This window comes from Hemitrygon akajei, chromosome 14, assembly GCF_048418815.1.
Source record: "Hemitrygon akajei chromosome 14, sHemAka1.3, whole genome shotgun sequence".
Taxonomy (NCBI): Eukaryota; Metazoa; Chordata; class Chondrichthyes; order Myliobatiformes; family Dasyatidae; genus Hemitrygon; species Hemitrygon akajei.
The window spans coordinates 41,942,735-41,957,398 of record NC_133137.1 but is presented as its reverse complement, the minus strand read 5'-3'; the positions used below and the strand labels follow the sequence as shown (position 1 = coordinate 41,957,398).

The window sequence follows — 14,664 nt, the reverse complement described above, 5'->3', positions numbered from 1 at the left end:
GTTTATAAGATTATGAGAGGCATAGATAGAGTAGACAGTGAGTGTCTTTTTCCCTTCGTAGAAATGTCTAATACCTGAGGGCATGCATTGAAGGTGAGAGGGTGTAGGTTCAAAGGGGATGTGAGGGGAATGATTTTTTTTTACTCAGAGACTGGTGGATGCCTGGAATGCACCGTCTGGTATGGTGGTAGAGACAAATATATTAGAGGCTTTTAAATAGACATTGCAGTGTGAGGAAGATGGAAGGATATGGACATTGTGTAGGTAGTTGGGATTAGTTTTGGGGGTTTTTTGATATACATTTTAGCTGGTTCAGCACAACATTGTGGGTCAAAGGGCCTGTTCCTGTGCAGTTCTACTTTCCATGTCCTACGTTCATATCTTGAATTATGTGGACTTTGAGTACTGATCGTTCACAGATAATTGGAAAGTTACAAATGTTGTAAGCAAGGGATAATTACAGACTTCAGGATGAAGACTTGATAAAGTGAGTAATCAAATGTGTGTGAAATTTAATTTAGTTATGAGGTGAGCTTCTGACAACAACAAAATTGCATTTATTTAGCACCATAAGTTAGTTAAGAAAAGACCCTAATGTGATAGTGTTGTCATTGAAAATGGTATAACTGAGTCACATAATGTCACACTGTAGGGACAAAGCTTTACAGAGACAGTGTCCAAAATAATGTAAGTTTTAATTTGTTTTGAAGAAAGAATCAACTGGAAATTAATTGCCTGAACTGCTTCAATATGATAAGTCAGAATCAGGCAAATTGCACAATGAGGAGTTGCTTGCTGGTAAGTCTGCAGAATGATAAACAGACTGTGATGTGAAGAAATAGTACAAATGGAAGAGCAGAAGTACAGTGCCTTGAAAACGTATTCAGCCCCAACCCTTTGCTCACATAAATGAATATTGTAATCAAGGATTTTGATCAAGTTAACAGAGAATTTTTATTTGTGTATCAAATGTTTCTTTTTTCTGTGTGGTATTAGATTTATGCCAGAAATACCACTGGAATTATGAAGAAAGCATGGCTACACTTCTACTTCCTTTGGAGTTTGTGGAGATTTGGCATGGCATCTAAAGCTGACGAGCTTCTACAGATGTGTAGTGGAGAGTATACTGACTAGCTGCATAACAGACTGGCATGGAAATGCAATGCCCTTGAATAGAAAATTGACAAAAAGTAGTGGACACGGCCCAGTATATCACAGGTAAAGCCCACCCAACCATTGAGCTCATCTATATGAAACACTGTTGCAGGAAAGCAGTGTCCATCATTAGGAACTCCCACCACCCAGGACATGCTCTCTTCTCACTGCATCCATCAGAAAGAAGGTACAACAGCCTCAGGACTCATACCACCATGTTCAGGAACTGTTACTACACCTCAACCATGTTCTTGAACCAAAAGGGATACCTTCACTCAACTTCACTTGTCCCATCACTAAACTGATCCCACAACCAATAGACTCACTTTCGAGGACTCTTTCTTCTTTCTATTTCTTCTTATTGTATTTGTACAGTTTATTGTCTGCTGCACTCTGGTTGAATGCCAGTTGGGCAGTCTTTCGTTGATCTGTTATACTTATGATTCTATAGATTTATTGAGAATGCCCACAGGAAAATGAATCTCAGGGTTGTATATGATGACATATATGTACTTTGATAATAAAATGTACTTTTAACTTTAAAAAAAATCCTTGTCTGTAAATACTTCACAAAGCATCACTTAGAGATACTGTAAAGATATGGAAGTAGAATTTGTTGTCGGATGAGACTAAAATGGCCTCAAAACTGAGCAGTATGTGTGACATAAATCTAATAATGCACATCAGCTAGGTAACATGATCCCTACTGGAGAGTATGGTGGTGGTAGCATCATGCTATAAGGATGCTTTTCAGCAGCAGGGACTGGAAATATGCTCAGGATAGATGGGAAAATGAATGGCGTTAAATATAGAGAGATCATGGATAAAAGCTTGATAGCCTCTGCCAGGAAACTTGAACTGGGGAATAAAGATTGTCTTTTGGCAAGGCAATGACAGGACATATAGCCAGAGCAACAATGGATTGGTTTCAAATGAAGAAAATTGATGTCCTTGAGTGGCCCAGTTAGGGTCCTGACCTTAACCTGATTGAACATCTCTAGCAAGACCCCAAGATTGCTGTCCACTGCTGCTCCCCAACTAACCTGGCACAACTTAAGTAATTTTGTGAGGAGGAATGAGCAATTCTTGCTCCATCACATTTTGAAAAGCTAATATTTGCTGTAATAGCTATGAGAGTTGGTTTCACTAAGTACTGAGCAAAGGGGGATGAATACTTTTGATGTGCTGACATTTCAGTTTTTGAATTTTTAATTTTTCATGCTTTACATTTTTTCCCTGTTTTGTGGCTCTATTATGGGAAAAAAAGGAGAATGTGATTCACAAATAAAAATTTTCAGTTAAATTGATCAAGCGTAGAAGATGGCGTCAACAAACAATGTGATCAACCTTTGGGTGGTGTGTTTTCGAGCCAATTGAGCAGACCGGTGCTTTGCTGTATCTGCGGGTGTCCGATGAGGTTGCAAGCTAAGTGTTTCAAGCAAGGGCAAGAAGCCTGGAGATCATGATTGACTCTATTTCTTACTGATCTTGTTGATTGAAGTGTCAAGGGACATTGAAAACATCAAGGTGAGAGTAGAAGGCGACTGGCTGTTCAGCACCATCTAACAGCCTCTTGCTTGCTGATGCTGAAGGAAGGTACCTCCATGTGACGGTCTTTCTCTCCCCCTTGCTCAATGCTGCCGGAGGATTGTGCCAGAGTCCTGGGTCTTGGGCAAGATTTAATTGATGCAGTTTATGGATTGAACTCTGTAGTACACATTATGATCTGTTTCTGGTCTCTGGTCACTGCTTTTGTTTTGTTGCTATTTTGATTGGGGTGGCCTATAGAATATGACCTATAGCACTAGATTGAACTGAACTGAATATGCCTGGACTCTTTCAATTTTTATCTTTTATATTTTGTGTTTTTTGGTCTTTTTTTCTGTTTGTGAAATTTGTTTTTCTTTGTGCATGGGTGGTGGGGTGGAGAGTTTGCTGTATTTCTTTGAATGTGTTCCATAGTTTTCTTTGTTTCATGGCTGTCTGTGGAAAGACGAATCTCAGGGTTGTATACTGCATACATACTTTAATAATAAATGTACTTTGAATCTTTTAAATATCTAGTTGTAATATGTGAACAAAGGGTTGGAGACTAAATACTTTTTCAAGGCACTGTACATAAGGCTAAAGATGACAAAATACTGAAAGGATAGAAGAAAAGTTTCCATTTGAACGTTCCAAGCATTTGATATTAAACAGATTAACTGAGAGCAAATCGAAATATATAAACATGATCACATAGTCATTACAGAAACATGGCTAAAAGGTGACATAAACTGGAATCCAAATATTAAAGGGAATGTGACAATTCAGGAAAGACAGAAAGCTGGGAAAAGCCATAAGACCATAAAACAAAGAAGCAGAAGTGGGCCATTTGGCCCATCAAGTCTTCTCCGCCATTTCATCATGAGCTAATCCAATCTCCCCTTTAGTCCCATTCCCCCGCCTTTTCACCATAACCTTTGATGCCCTGACTACTCAGATACCTAACAATCTCTGCCTTAAATGCACCCAATGGCTTGGCCTCCACTGCTGCCCATGGCAACAAGTTCCATAGATTCACCACTCTCTGGCTAAAAATTCTTTTTCACATCTCTGTTCTGAATGGGTGCCCTGCAATCCTCAAGTCATGTCCTCTCGCACTAGACTCCCCCACCATGGGAAACAACTTTGCCACATCCACTCTGTCCATGCCTTTCAACATTCGAAATGTTTCTACAAGGTCCCCCCCTCATTCTTCTAAACTCCAAGGAGTACAGTCCAGGAGCGGTCAAACGTTCCTCATATGTTAACCCTCTCATTCCTGGAATCATTCTAGTGAATCTTCTCTGAACCCTCTCCAATGTCAGCACATCCTTTTTTAAATAAGGAGCCCAAAACTGCACACAGTATTCCAAGTGAGGTCTTACCAGTGCCTTATAGAGCCTCAACATCACATCCCTGCTCTTAATACTCTTCTTCTAGAAATGAATGCCAACATTGCATTCGCCTTCTTCTCCACCGACTCAACCTGGAGGTTAACCTTAAGGGTATCCTGCACGAGGACTCCCAAGTCCTGTTGCATCTCAGAACTTTGAATCCTCTCCCTGTTTAAATAATAGTCTGCCTGTCTATTTCTTCGACCAAAGTGCATGACCGTACACTTTCCTACATTGTAATTCATTTGCCACTTCTTTGCCCATTTCCCCCAATCTATCCAAGTCTCTCTGCAGACTCTGTTTCCTCAGCACTACCGGCCCCTCCACCTATCTTTGTATCATCAGCAAACTTAGCCACAAAGCCATCTATTCCATAATCCAAATCGTTGATATACAACGTAAAAAGAAGCGGCCCCAACACGGACCCCTGTGGAACACCACTGGTAACCGGCAGCCAACCAGAATGGGATCCCTTTATTCTCACTCTCTGTTTCCTGCCAATCAACCAACGATCTATCCATGTATATAACTTTCCCGTAATTCCATGGGCTCTTATCTTGTTTAGCAACCTCATGTGCGGCACCTTGTCAAAGGCCTTCTGAAAATGGCCATCCATTAATGATAGATTTTGCGTAATTGCAATGAATTCAGGAAACCTGTACATTTGTCCATTGAGTGGACATAAAAAAATACAAAATTACACATAGGAAGCCCCATAAAGGTGATCACATGGTAGGACAGAGGTTTAAATAAATAATTGGTGCTTTACCATAAGGTATGGTGCTAATTATGAGGGTTTTAAATCTGTTTTTTGGATGAAAGCTCAGATGGGCAAAATTAACCTAAATGAGGAGCCCATGAGATAATATTGGGAAAGATTCTGGAGCCAATGTAAGATCAGTGTGAGACCTAGTATTGTTCAATTCGATTGAATTGACGTCCTTAACAAGTATTCATAATGTAATTAAATTTTGTGTTCAGTTTGTGAGAGACAAGATGGATTATGGGTTAATTACAAGTATTTTGTTAATTCAGTAAAGGCAATTATAGGGTATAGAAGCAGAGCCAATTAAAATTGTCAGAATAGGTTAAATTCTCTGAAAAGGTTAAATTAAGTTAGTAAATTGGATTCTTATTGTCACATGTACTGAGGTACAATGAAAATCCTGTTTTGCAAATCATCCATACTGATCAATTCATTCCAACAATTTATTGAGGTCATACAAAATAAAACAATAACAATGCAGAATAAAGTGTTCCAGAGAAATTTTAGTGCAGGTAGACAGTAAGGTGCAAAGGTCATAACAAGGTACATTCCAATGAGAATGCAAAATTCCAGCAGTGGGAATGTTGGAGGTGGGAAGTGAAAAGTTAAAGTAGAATCAAACTTAAAGAAGCATATTCTCACACAAAGATGAGTATGTCAGAAGATTGGTCAGAAAATAAATGACAGCTATGAATGACTGGAAAATTAATACAGAAAGAAACATCAGAGTACAACATAAAACTAGTCATATCTAAACAGATAATAACATTTTCTTTCAAAACCAAAAAGGAAAAGGGTTAACAGAGTGAGCATTGGGCCTCAAGAAGACTTATTTGTAGACTTAATTAACAGGTGAACAGAAACGAAGAGGTGTAAATCAGTCTTTATTGGTTTATTCAAACAACAACACACACAAAATGCTGGTGGAACACAGCAGGCCAGGCAGCATCTATAGGGAGAAGCACTGTCGACATTTCGGGCCAAGACCCTTCGTCAGGTGTATTGGTGTATAGTTTCTTTTAGGTTCAGTGCTAGGGGCTGTAACAAATCTGTATATAATATTCATACCAATGTTATATAAAGCTGGATCATAACGTCCCGTTCTTATAAGCCCCAGCTAATGAAGGCAAGTATCTCATATGCTCTTTTCACTACCTTATCTCTCTTTGCTGCCACTTTCAAAGATTCGTGTACTTATACACTGAGGTCCCTCTGTTCCTAGGCCTTACCATTCATTATGTATATCCTATTCTCATTGTCTTCCAAAAATGCATCTCCTTTCATGATTATCATGATTAAATTTCATTTGTTTTTGCCAACTGATTAATGTTATCCTTAGCTTAAGACTACTTTTGTCACTTTCAGCACACCCCTAATTTTCATTTCATCTGCAAACTTGCTAATCATACCTTCATACCTATCATTTTGAACTTGTTGAGAATTCTGCAAGGTGAGCTGTGATGACTTTTGTGTTATGCCCACATTCTTCTGAAACTTATCTCAAAGACACAGAAATGCTAATTAATTAGCAAAGCAGATGTACAGGGATAATTCCTCTTGTGGGAGACACTAGAACTGGCGGGTGGGGTGGGGGTTACTGTTTGCAAGTAAGGAGTCACCCTTTTAAAATGTATGAGGCCTTTTTCTGAGTGGTATGTGAAGTTTTGGAATTCATTTCCTCAAAATGTGGTTGAAATTGAGTGTTTCAGTATTTTTAAGGCAGATATAGATAGCTCCTTGGTGAAGCAGACTTGGGGGATAAAGAAGCCTGCTCCTACTAAATCGTATGTTCATATCTAATTCAAATGTGTTGAAGTTTCTCACCATGAACATTTATATGGATGAAAGTATACCAGTTCTTTGTTTAACTATGATATCCGTAATGGTGCTTTTGGTTTATAGATTAAATAATATTGCTGTATCTTTGGCATCTACCATTCTTCTGCGAAATTTTCTGGGAAGTATCTTCATTGAATCTGATATTAATTGCAAGGAAGGAGCTGCTTTCTGTGATTCTGTCTGTGATGGTGGACCACTCTACAATGGACAAGTACGTTCTGAAGTGAAACTGAGGACTATTTCAAATTGATAGTTATGTATTTGTACCAATAGGTACTAAATTCAATACATAAAGTAATATTTGAAATTGATAAGATTTGATAAATAATATTATCTTGATCATTTAGTTTCAGCTCATTAGTATTCATGCAAAACATAAATTGATTTTCTTTAGAAGAGGGAAATTAGAATGGAGTTGTGAAGGGACTGGTTTTGACAGTTTCTACCAGAAATGACATTGATCTTACAAATATAGGTGGTACTGTGATTTGATTTGAATCAGTCCAATGCTGGTGACAAAGGGGACAGTGATATTGATAAACTGGTATTTTAATTCACAGCTGGGTAGACTGGCGAAATGTGAAAGAATGCTGGTAGCCATTGATCTTGCTGGTTGGATCAACGATACTAATCAAGCACTGCAGGCTGTTGCCCACTGTTATGGACTTCTTGCACCCATCATCTTTCACAGGATTTCTTCAGTCCCAGTTGTACAGGTTAGAATGCATGAGAACAATAAGAATTTGCTTTTGTGTCAGTTACATGATATACAAACTGAACTAATTATTAAACAACAGTGGAAATTACACAACAATACAGAGGGTGTGCTATAGAAGCAGGACATTTGTCACTTTGGGTCTGTGCTGGTGTTTACAATTGTTTTCCCCAACCCTTTCATCTAACCTTATTAGTACAGCTTTCTCCTTCCTGTGGCTGTCCAGTGTTTGCTTAAATATTAAAATACTCTCTACCACAACTACATTTAGTATTTCATCAGGATTTTTTTATATGATTTACTAATAACTTTTAAATTTATCATGCTTAGTTATGGCCACCACCTCAAATGGAATCATCTACTCTTTGTCTGTTCTTTAATGGTCTTAAAGACCTATCAGTTTGCTCCTTGGCTTTCCCTTTTAAGACCTGACCTGTTCATGCTGGGTATTGCTCATGATTGTTTTTGTAAAATATTTCAGTACTCTCTTCAATGCCTACAATGCATGTTTTTGTCATAACATAGAAAATAGCCCTGCATGGTCTATTGTAACAGCATCTGTCCGCGAGAACTCTTTGGTATTCTACTGAAAACCAACAAAACTATCAGATCTGAAAATAAAGCAAAATTCAGAAATAAAACCAGAAGATGCTGGAAACACTCAGCACACCAGGTAGCATACTTGAAAAGACCTAACCACATTGACCCCTGACTAATGTGAGCTTTCAGTCAATATCTCATATTTCCCACTAGACCATAACCCTAATGCTGAATGTCAGGCCATTGCCTTCAGTCAGCTTTATTTCATAGTGTTGTCGTCTTTCATATACCTACTCCACAAAATCCACAAGTGGAACCTGTTCATGCTGCAACAAACATATTTCTCTAACCTGGGCTTCATCCTTTCTCCTAATTGTAGAGCACATTTAATGCCATAAGACCATAGACAATAAGACACAGGAGCATAATTAGGGCATTCAGCCCATTAAGTCTGCTCCACTATTCCATCAAGTCTGATTTTTTTATCCCCCTCAATCTCCTGCCTTCGCCCCGTAACCTTTGATACCCTTACTAATTAAAAACCCTTGTTAACCTCCATGTTAAATGACTTGTACTCCACAGTCGCCTGTGGCAGTGAATTCCACAGACTCACCACCTTCTAGCTAAAGAAGTTTCACTTCATCTCTGTTCTAAAGGGATGTCCTTCTATTTTGAGGCTGTGGCCTCTTGTCCTAGTCTCCCCCACTATAGGAAACATCCTTTCCATGTCCACTTTATCTCCGCATTTCAATATTTTTTAGATATCAATGAGATCCCCCATCCCATTCTTCTAAACTCCAGCAAGTACAGGCCCAGAGCCATCAAACACTCCTCATATGATAACTCTTTCATTCCTGGGCTCATTCTTGCAAACCCCCTCTGGACCCTCTCAAACACTAGCACGTTCTTTCTGAGATAATATGTCATCTGTCATTTTTCCTGCTTTTAATTCCTGGTCCTAGTTGATTCATCTTTCACTGGATATACAAACCTCCATCCCAAGCCATGAATGAAGACTAAATCAGTGCCCCTCAACCAATGCATTCATTTAACTGGCTGAACATGTTCAGCCATTGAATAAATTCTCCTTCAACTTCACAAGTCAAGTCAAGTCAAGTCACTTTTTATTGTCATTTCCACCATAACTGCTCATTTTACATAGTAAAAATGAGACAACGTTTTTCAGGACCATGGATTTCATGACACAGTACAAAAACTAGACTGAACTACGTAAAAAAAACAACACAGAGAAAGCTACACTAGACTACAGACCTACACAGGACTGCGTAAAGTGTACAAAAACAGTGCAGACATTACAATAAATAATAAACAGGACAATAGGGCAAGGTGTCAGTCCAGGCTCTGGGTATTGAGGAGTCTGATAGCTTGGGAGAAGAAACTGTTACATAGTCTGGTCGTGAGAGCCCGAATGCTTTGGAGCCTTTTCCCAGATGGCAGGAGGGAGAAGAGATTGTATGAGGGGTGCATAGGGTCCTTCATAATGCTGTTTCCTTTGTGGATGCAGCGTGTAGTGTAAATATCCGTGATGGCAGGAAGAGAGACCCCGATGATCTTCTCAGCTGACCTCACTATCCGCTGCAGGGTCTTGCAATCCGAGATGGTGCAATTTCACCTACATTGCCTAGCTCAAAATTGTAGCTGTCCCATAGCCTTCTATGGCTGCCTTGATTATATTTGGCTTATTCCATCTCCTGGATGGAATTCATTCTATTCTTCCTGTTCCTCCACGTGCATTGTTCTCCACAAAGGTGCTTCTGAGGTGTCCACCTTTATCTTTTGTCATAATTCCCTTTTACTATAATTGACATGGCCCTCAACTATACTTCATTTATTTTCTGCATCATTTCTTTAATCCCCTCCCTGATAGAGAGCAAGGATAGCATTCCCCAGATCCCATTTCCATCCCATCAGCCTTCAGCCATTAAAAATTCAGCCATCTTGAATGAAATTTGCCACCAGACACACATTGTCCTCCCCTCCTCTTGCAGCATTTTGAAGGAACCATTCCCATCAGAACACTCTCCCATGTCACCAATGACTTTTCTCTCAGCATATCCTATTGCAACCACAGAAGATGCAACATCTGCTCCTTCTCCTTCTATATCCTCATTTTCAAGGTACCAAAATAGTCTCTTCAGGCAAGTCTTCAAGGATGACCATGAACTTCCAGTTACTTGTCATTTTAATTCTCCATCCCACTTCCATTGTGGCCCTTCTGCCAGTGGCATGCACTATTTCAACATAAGGTTCATCTTCCATCTAAGCAGGTTGCAGCCTCTTCTTTTCTACCAGTTGCAGATAAAGATCTAATGATCTAACCTCCTGAAAATTCCAGAGATTTACTATACTCTTCTGGTTTTAAATGACTGCCTTTTCCTTATCTGAAATCATAACCCCTTGTACAAAAATCCTCTCCCCCCCAAATGAAAACATCTTGTCATTCTCCCAGGGTTGGGGACTGGATCAGAGAAAACTCAACCCAACCATCAACCACCCGAGTTGCACATTTTCTAAGTTATTTTAAAAAATGGTCATAATTCCTCTCCTATTATCAACATATATCACTTCACAGTTTTCTGCCTTAAATTTCATTCCTCATCTTTACTCACGATTGCAATGATGCATCTTTTGATGCAATGATACCATCTTTTGATTACTAAATTTCTGAATTTCACATCGTTCACCGATTTTGGATTTATGCCCTTTTAACAGCCATGTCCAAAATGAGTAATTGTCCTGATATCGATCCCAAGGACCTACAGAATTATATTGATAGGACTTTAACATTGAAGGGTACATGATGTTTAGGAAGAATTAATGACAGCTTAGGGCAGTGGAGAAGCTGACCAAAGTTAAAAAAAAGTAGGATGTTGAAGAGGTTTGAGTGGAGATGAAAAATAATAAAATTTCACTTGTGGGAATGGTGCATGGGTTTCCAAATGGTAACCATACTGTAAGATAAAATATAAGGGAAGAAATACTGGGAGCTTGTCAGAAATGAATGGCAATAACCATAGTGAATTTTAATCTGTACCTAGAATCATAGAAAAGTACAGTACAGAAACAGGCCTTTTGGTCCATCTAGCCTGTGCCAAGCAATTTAAACTGCCTACTCCCATTGACCTGCACCGGGACCATAGCCCTCCATACACCTACCATCCATGTATCTATCCAAACTTCTCTTAAATTTTGAAATTGAACTTGCATGCACCACTTGCAGTAGCAGATATTTCCACACTCTCACGACCTTTTGAGTGAAGAAGTTTCCCCTCATGTTCCTCTTAAACTTTTCACATTTCACCCTTAACCTCTAGCTGTAGTCTCAACCAACCTTAGTGGAAAAACCCTGCTTGCAGTTACCCTATCTATACCCCTCATAACTTTGCATACATCTATCAAATCTCCTCCCAAACTACTATATTTCAAGGAATAAAGTTCTAACTTATTCAATCTTTCCTTATAACTCAGGTCCTCTGGTCCTGGCAACATCCTTGTAAATTTCAACCTTATTTACATCTTTCCTGTAGGCAACTGCACACAATACTCCCAATTAGGCCTCACCAAAGTCTTATACAACTTCAACATAACATCCCATATCTTGTATTCAATACTTTGATTTATGAAGGCCAATGTGCCAAAATCTTTCTTTATGACCCTATCAACCTGTGACACCACTTTCAAGAAATGATGGATCTGTATTCCTAGATCCCTTTGTTCTACTGCACTCCTCAGTGCCTACCTTTCACTGTGTAAGACCTACGTGGCTGGTCCTACTGAAGTGCAACACCTCACACTTGTTTGCATTAAATTTCAGCTATAATTTTTCAGCCTATTTTTCCAGCTGGTCCAGATCACAACACTCCCAATCTCGGTGTCATCTTTAAATTTGCTGATCCAGTTAACCACATTATCATCCAGATTGTTGATATACATGACAAACAACAATGGACCCATCACCGATCCCTGCAGCACTCTGCGAGTCGCACGCCTCCAGTCTACTACCACTCTCTGGCTTCTCCCACAAAGCCAGTGTCTGATCCAGTTTACTACCTCATCTTGAATGCCGAGCGACTGAAACCTCTTGAGCAACCTTCCCTGTAGGACCTTGTGAAATGCCTTGCTGAAGTCCATGTAGGCAATGGTCACTGCCTTTCCTTCATCAATTTTTCTTGTAACTTCCTTGAAAAACTCTATAAGATTGGTTGGGCACAATCTACCATGCATGAAGCCATGCTGAATATCCATAATTAGTCCATGTCTATCTAAATACTCATATATCCAGTTCCTTAGAATAGCTTCCAATAACTTCCCCTCTACTGATGCCAGACTGAATGGCTGACAATATCCTGGTTTAGTTTTAGAGCCTTTCTTAAACAGAGGAACAATGTTGGCTATCCTCTAATCCTCCAACAGCTCACCTAAGTAGCCTGGGAAGTCAGATGTCAAAGGGAGTCTGGATGAAGTTATCATTGAGAGCTTTCAGGGAAGTTTCTTAGTGTAGCACATTTAGAGCCAATGGGACAGCTAGACCAGTTAACTAAACTTGGGATTATGCAATGAGCTTGTATGAATTAACAACCTCATAATGTCAAGTCCCAAGCAAGCAACTATCATAGTATAATTGAATTTAGATTGTTTAGATCATAAAACCATAAGATGCAAGAGCAGAATTAGGCTATTCAATCCACTCCACCATTTCATTATGGCTGATCCTAGATCTCATTCAACGTCATACACCTGCCCTCTCACCATATCCCTTGATGTCCCGACCAATCAGGGATCTGTCAACTTCCTCTTTGAATATATCCATGGGCTTGGCTTCCACCACAGTCTGTGGCAGAGCATTCCACAGATTCACCACTCTTTGGCTAAAAATATTCCTCCTTACTTTTGTTCTAAAAGGCCACCCCTCAGTCTTGATGGTGTGCCCTCTGATTCTGGATATCCCCACCAGGGGAAACATCCTCTCCTTATCCACCTTATCAAGTCCTTACAACATTCGATAGGTTTCAATGAGATCCCCACGTATTCTTCTAAATTCCAGTGAGTACAGTCCCAAAGCTACCAAATGCACCCCATATGATATCCCCTTCATTCCTGGTTTAATCCTCATAAACCTCCTCTAGACTCTCTCCAATGAAAACACATCCTTTCTGAGATAAAGGGCCCAAAACTGTTGACAATATTCCAAGTGTGGCCTGACTAGTGTCTTATAAAGCTTCAGCATTATCTCCTTATTTTTGTTTATTATTCCCTTTGAAATGAATGCCAACATTGCATTTGCCTTCCTTACCACAGACTCAACCTGTGAAGTAACCTTTCAGGAGTCCTGCATGAGGAATCCCAAGTCCCTTTGCACTTCTGATGTTTGAACTTTCTCCCCATTTAGATAATAGTCTGCACTATTGTCCCTTTTACCAAAATGCATGATCACACATTTCCTAACACTGTAATCCATCTGCCACTTATTTGCCCATTTATCCAATTTGTCTAAGTCCTGCTGCAATCACATAGCCTCTTCAGCACTACAGTACCTACTCCTCCACCTATCTTCGTATCATCCACAAGGTTTGCCACAAAGCCATCAATTCCATAATCCAAATCATTAATAATGTGAAAAGTAGTGGTCCCAATACTGATCCCTGAGGAACACTACTAGTCACTGGCAGCCAATTTAGATAAGGCCCCTTTTAATCTCACTCACTGCCTCCTGCCTGTCAGCCATTCCTTTATCCATGCCAATATATTTCCTGTAACTCTACAGGATTTTATCTTGTTAAGCAGCTTCATGTGTGGCACCTTATCAAATGCCTTCTGAAAATCCAAGTAAATGACATCCACTGCCTCTCCTTTGTCCACCCTGCTTGTTACTTCCTTGTAAAACTCTATCAGATTTGTCAGGAAAGATTTCCCTTGACAGAAACCATGCTGACTTTGACTTATTTTGTCATTAGTCTCCAAGTACCCCAAAACCTCATCCTTAATAATAGACTCCAACACTTTCCCAACCACCAAGGTTAGGCTAACTGGTCCATAATTTCCTCTTGTTTGTCTTCCTCCCTTCTTAAAGAGTGGAGTGACATTTGCAATTTTCAAGTTCTATAAGACTGTGCCAGAATCAAGTTATTCTTGAAAGATCAAACCAATTCATCTTTTATCACTTCAGTAACCTCTTTTAGGACTCTGATCCAGGTGACTTATCCATCTTAAGACCCTTCTGTTTGCTGTACACTTTTTCCTTTGTAATAGCAATGGCACTCACTCCTGCTCTCTGACACTCATAGACCTCTGGCATACCGCAAGTGTCTTCCACAGTAAAGACTGAAGCAAAGTACTTCTTCAGTTCATCCACCATTTCTTTGTCCCCCATTACTACCTCACTGGCATCATTTTCCAGTGGTCCCATATCAACTCTGTCCTCCCTTTTATTCTTTACATAACTGAAAAAACTTCTAGTGTCCTGCTTTATATTATTGGCTAGTTTGCTCTCATATTTCATCTTCTCTCTTCTTTTTTAGTTGGCTTTTTTTGGATTTTACAGCCTTCTCAATCATCCAACTTCCCACTCACTTTTGCTACCTTATATGCCCTTTCCTTGGCTTTTATGCACTCCTTAACTTCCCTTTTCAGTCATGGTTGTCTAGCCCTGTCATTTGAGAACTACTTCATTAATGGGACATATTTATCATGTGCCTTGTGAACAATTCCCA

General features: G+C 39.5%; 1 protein-coding gene across 1 annotated transcript in view; it reads left to right on the top strand.

Moving 5' to 3' along the window:
* LOC140738179 (cilia- and flagella-associated protein 54-like) overlaps window positions 1-14,664 on the top strand; it is a 127,722-nt gene that overhangs the window by 23,857 nt on the left and 89,201 nt on the right. The window contains exons 10-11 of the mRNA XM_073065296.1: window positions 6,742-6,889; window positions 7,239-7,394. Of these exons, the coding sequence (XP_072921397.1) occupies window positions 6,742-6,889; window positions 7,239-7,394 (304 nt within the window). The remainder of the gene's footprint in view (window positions 1-6,741; window positions 6,890-7,238; window positions 7,395-14,664) is intronic.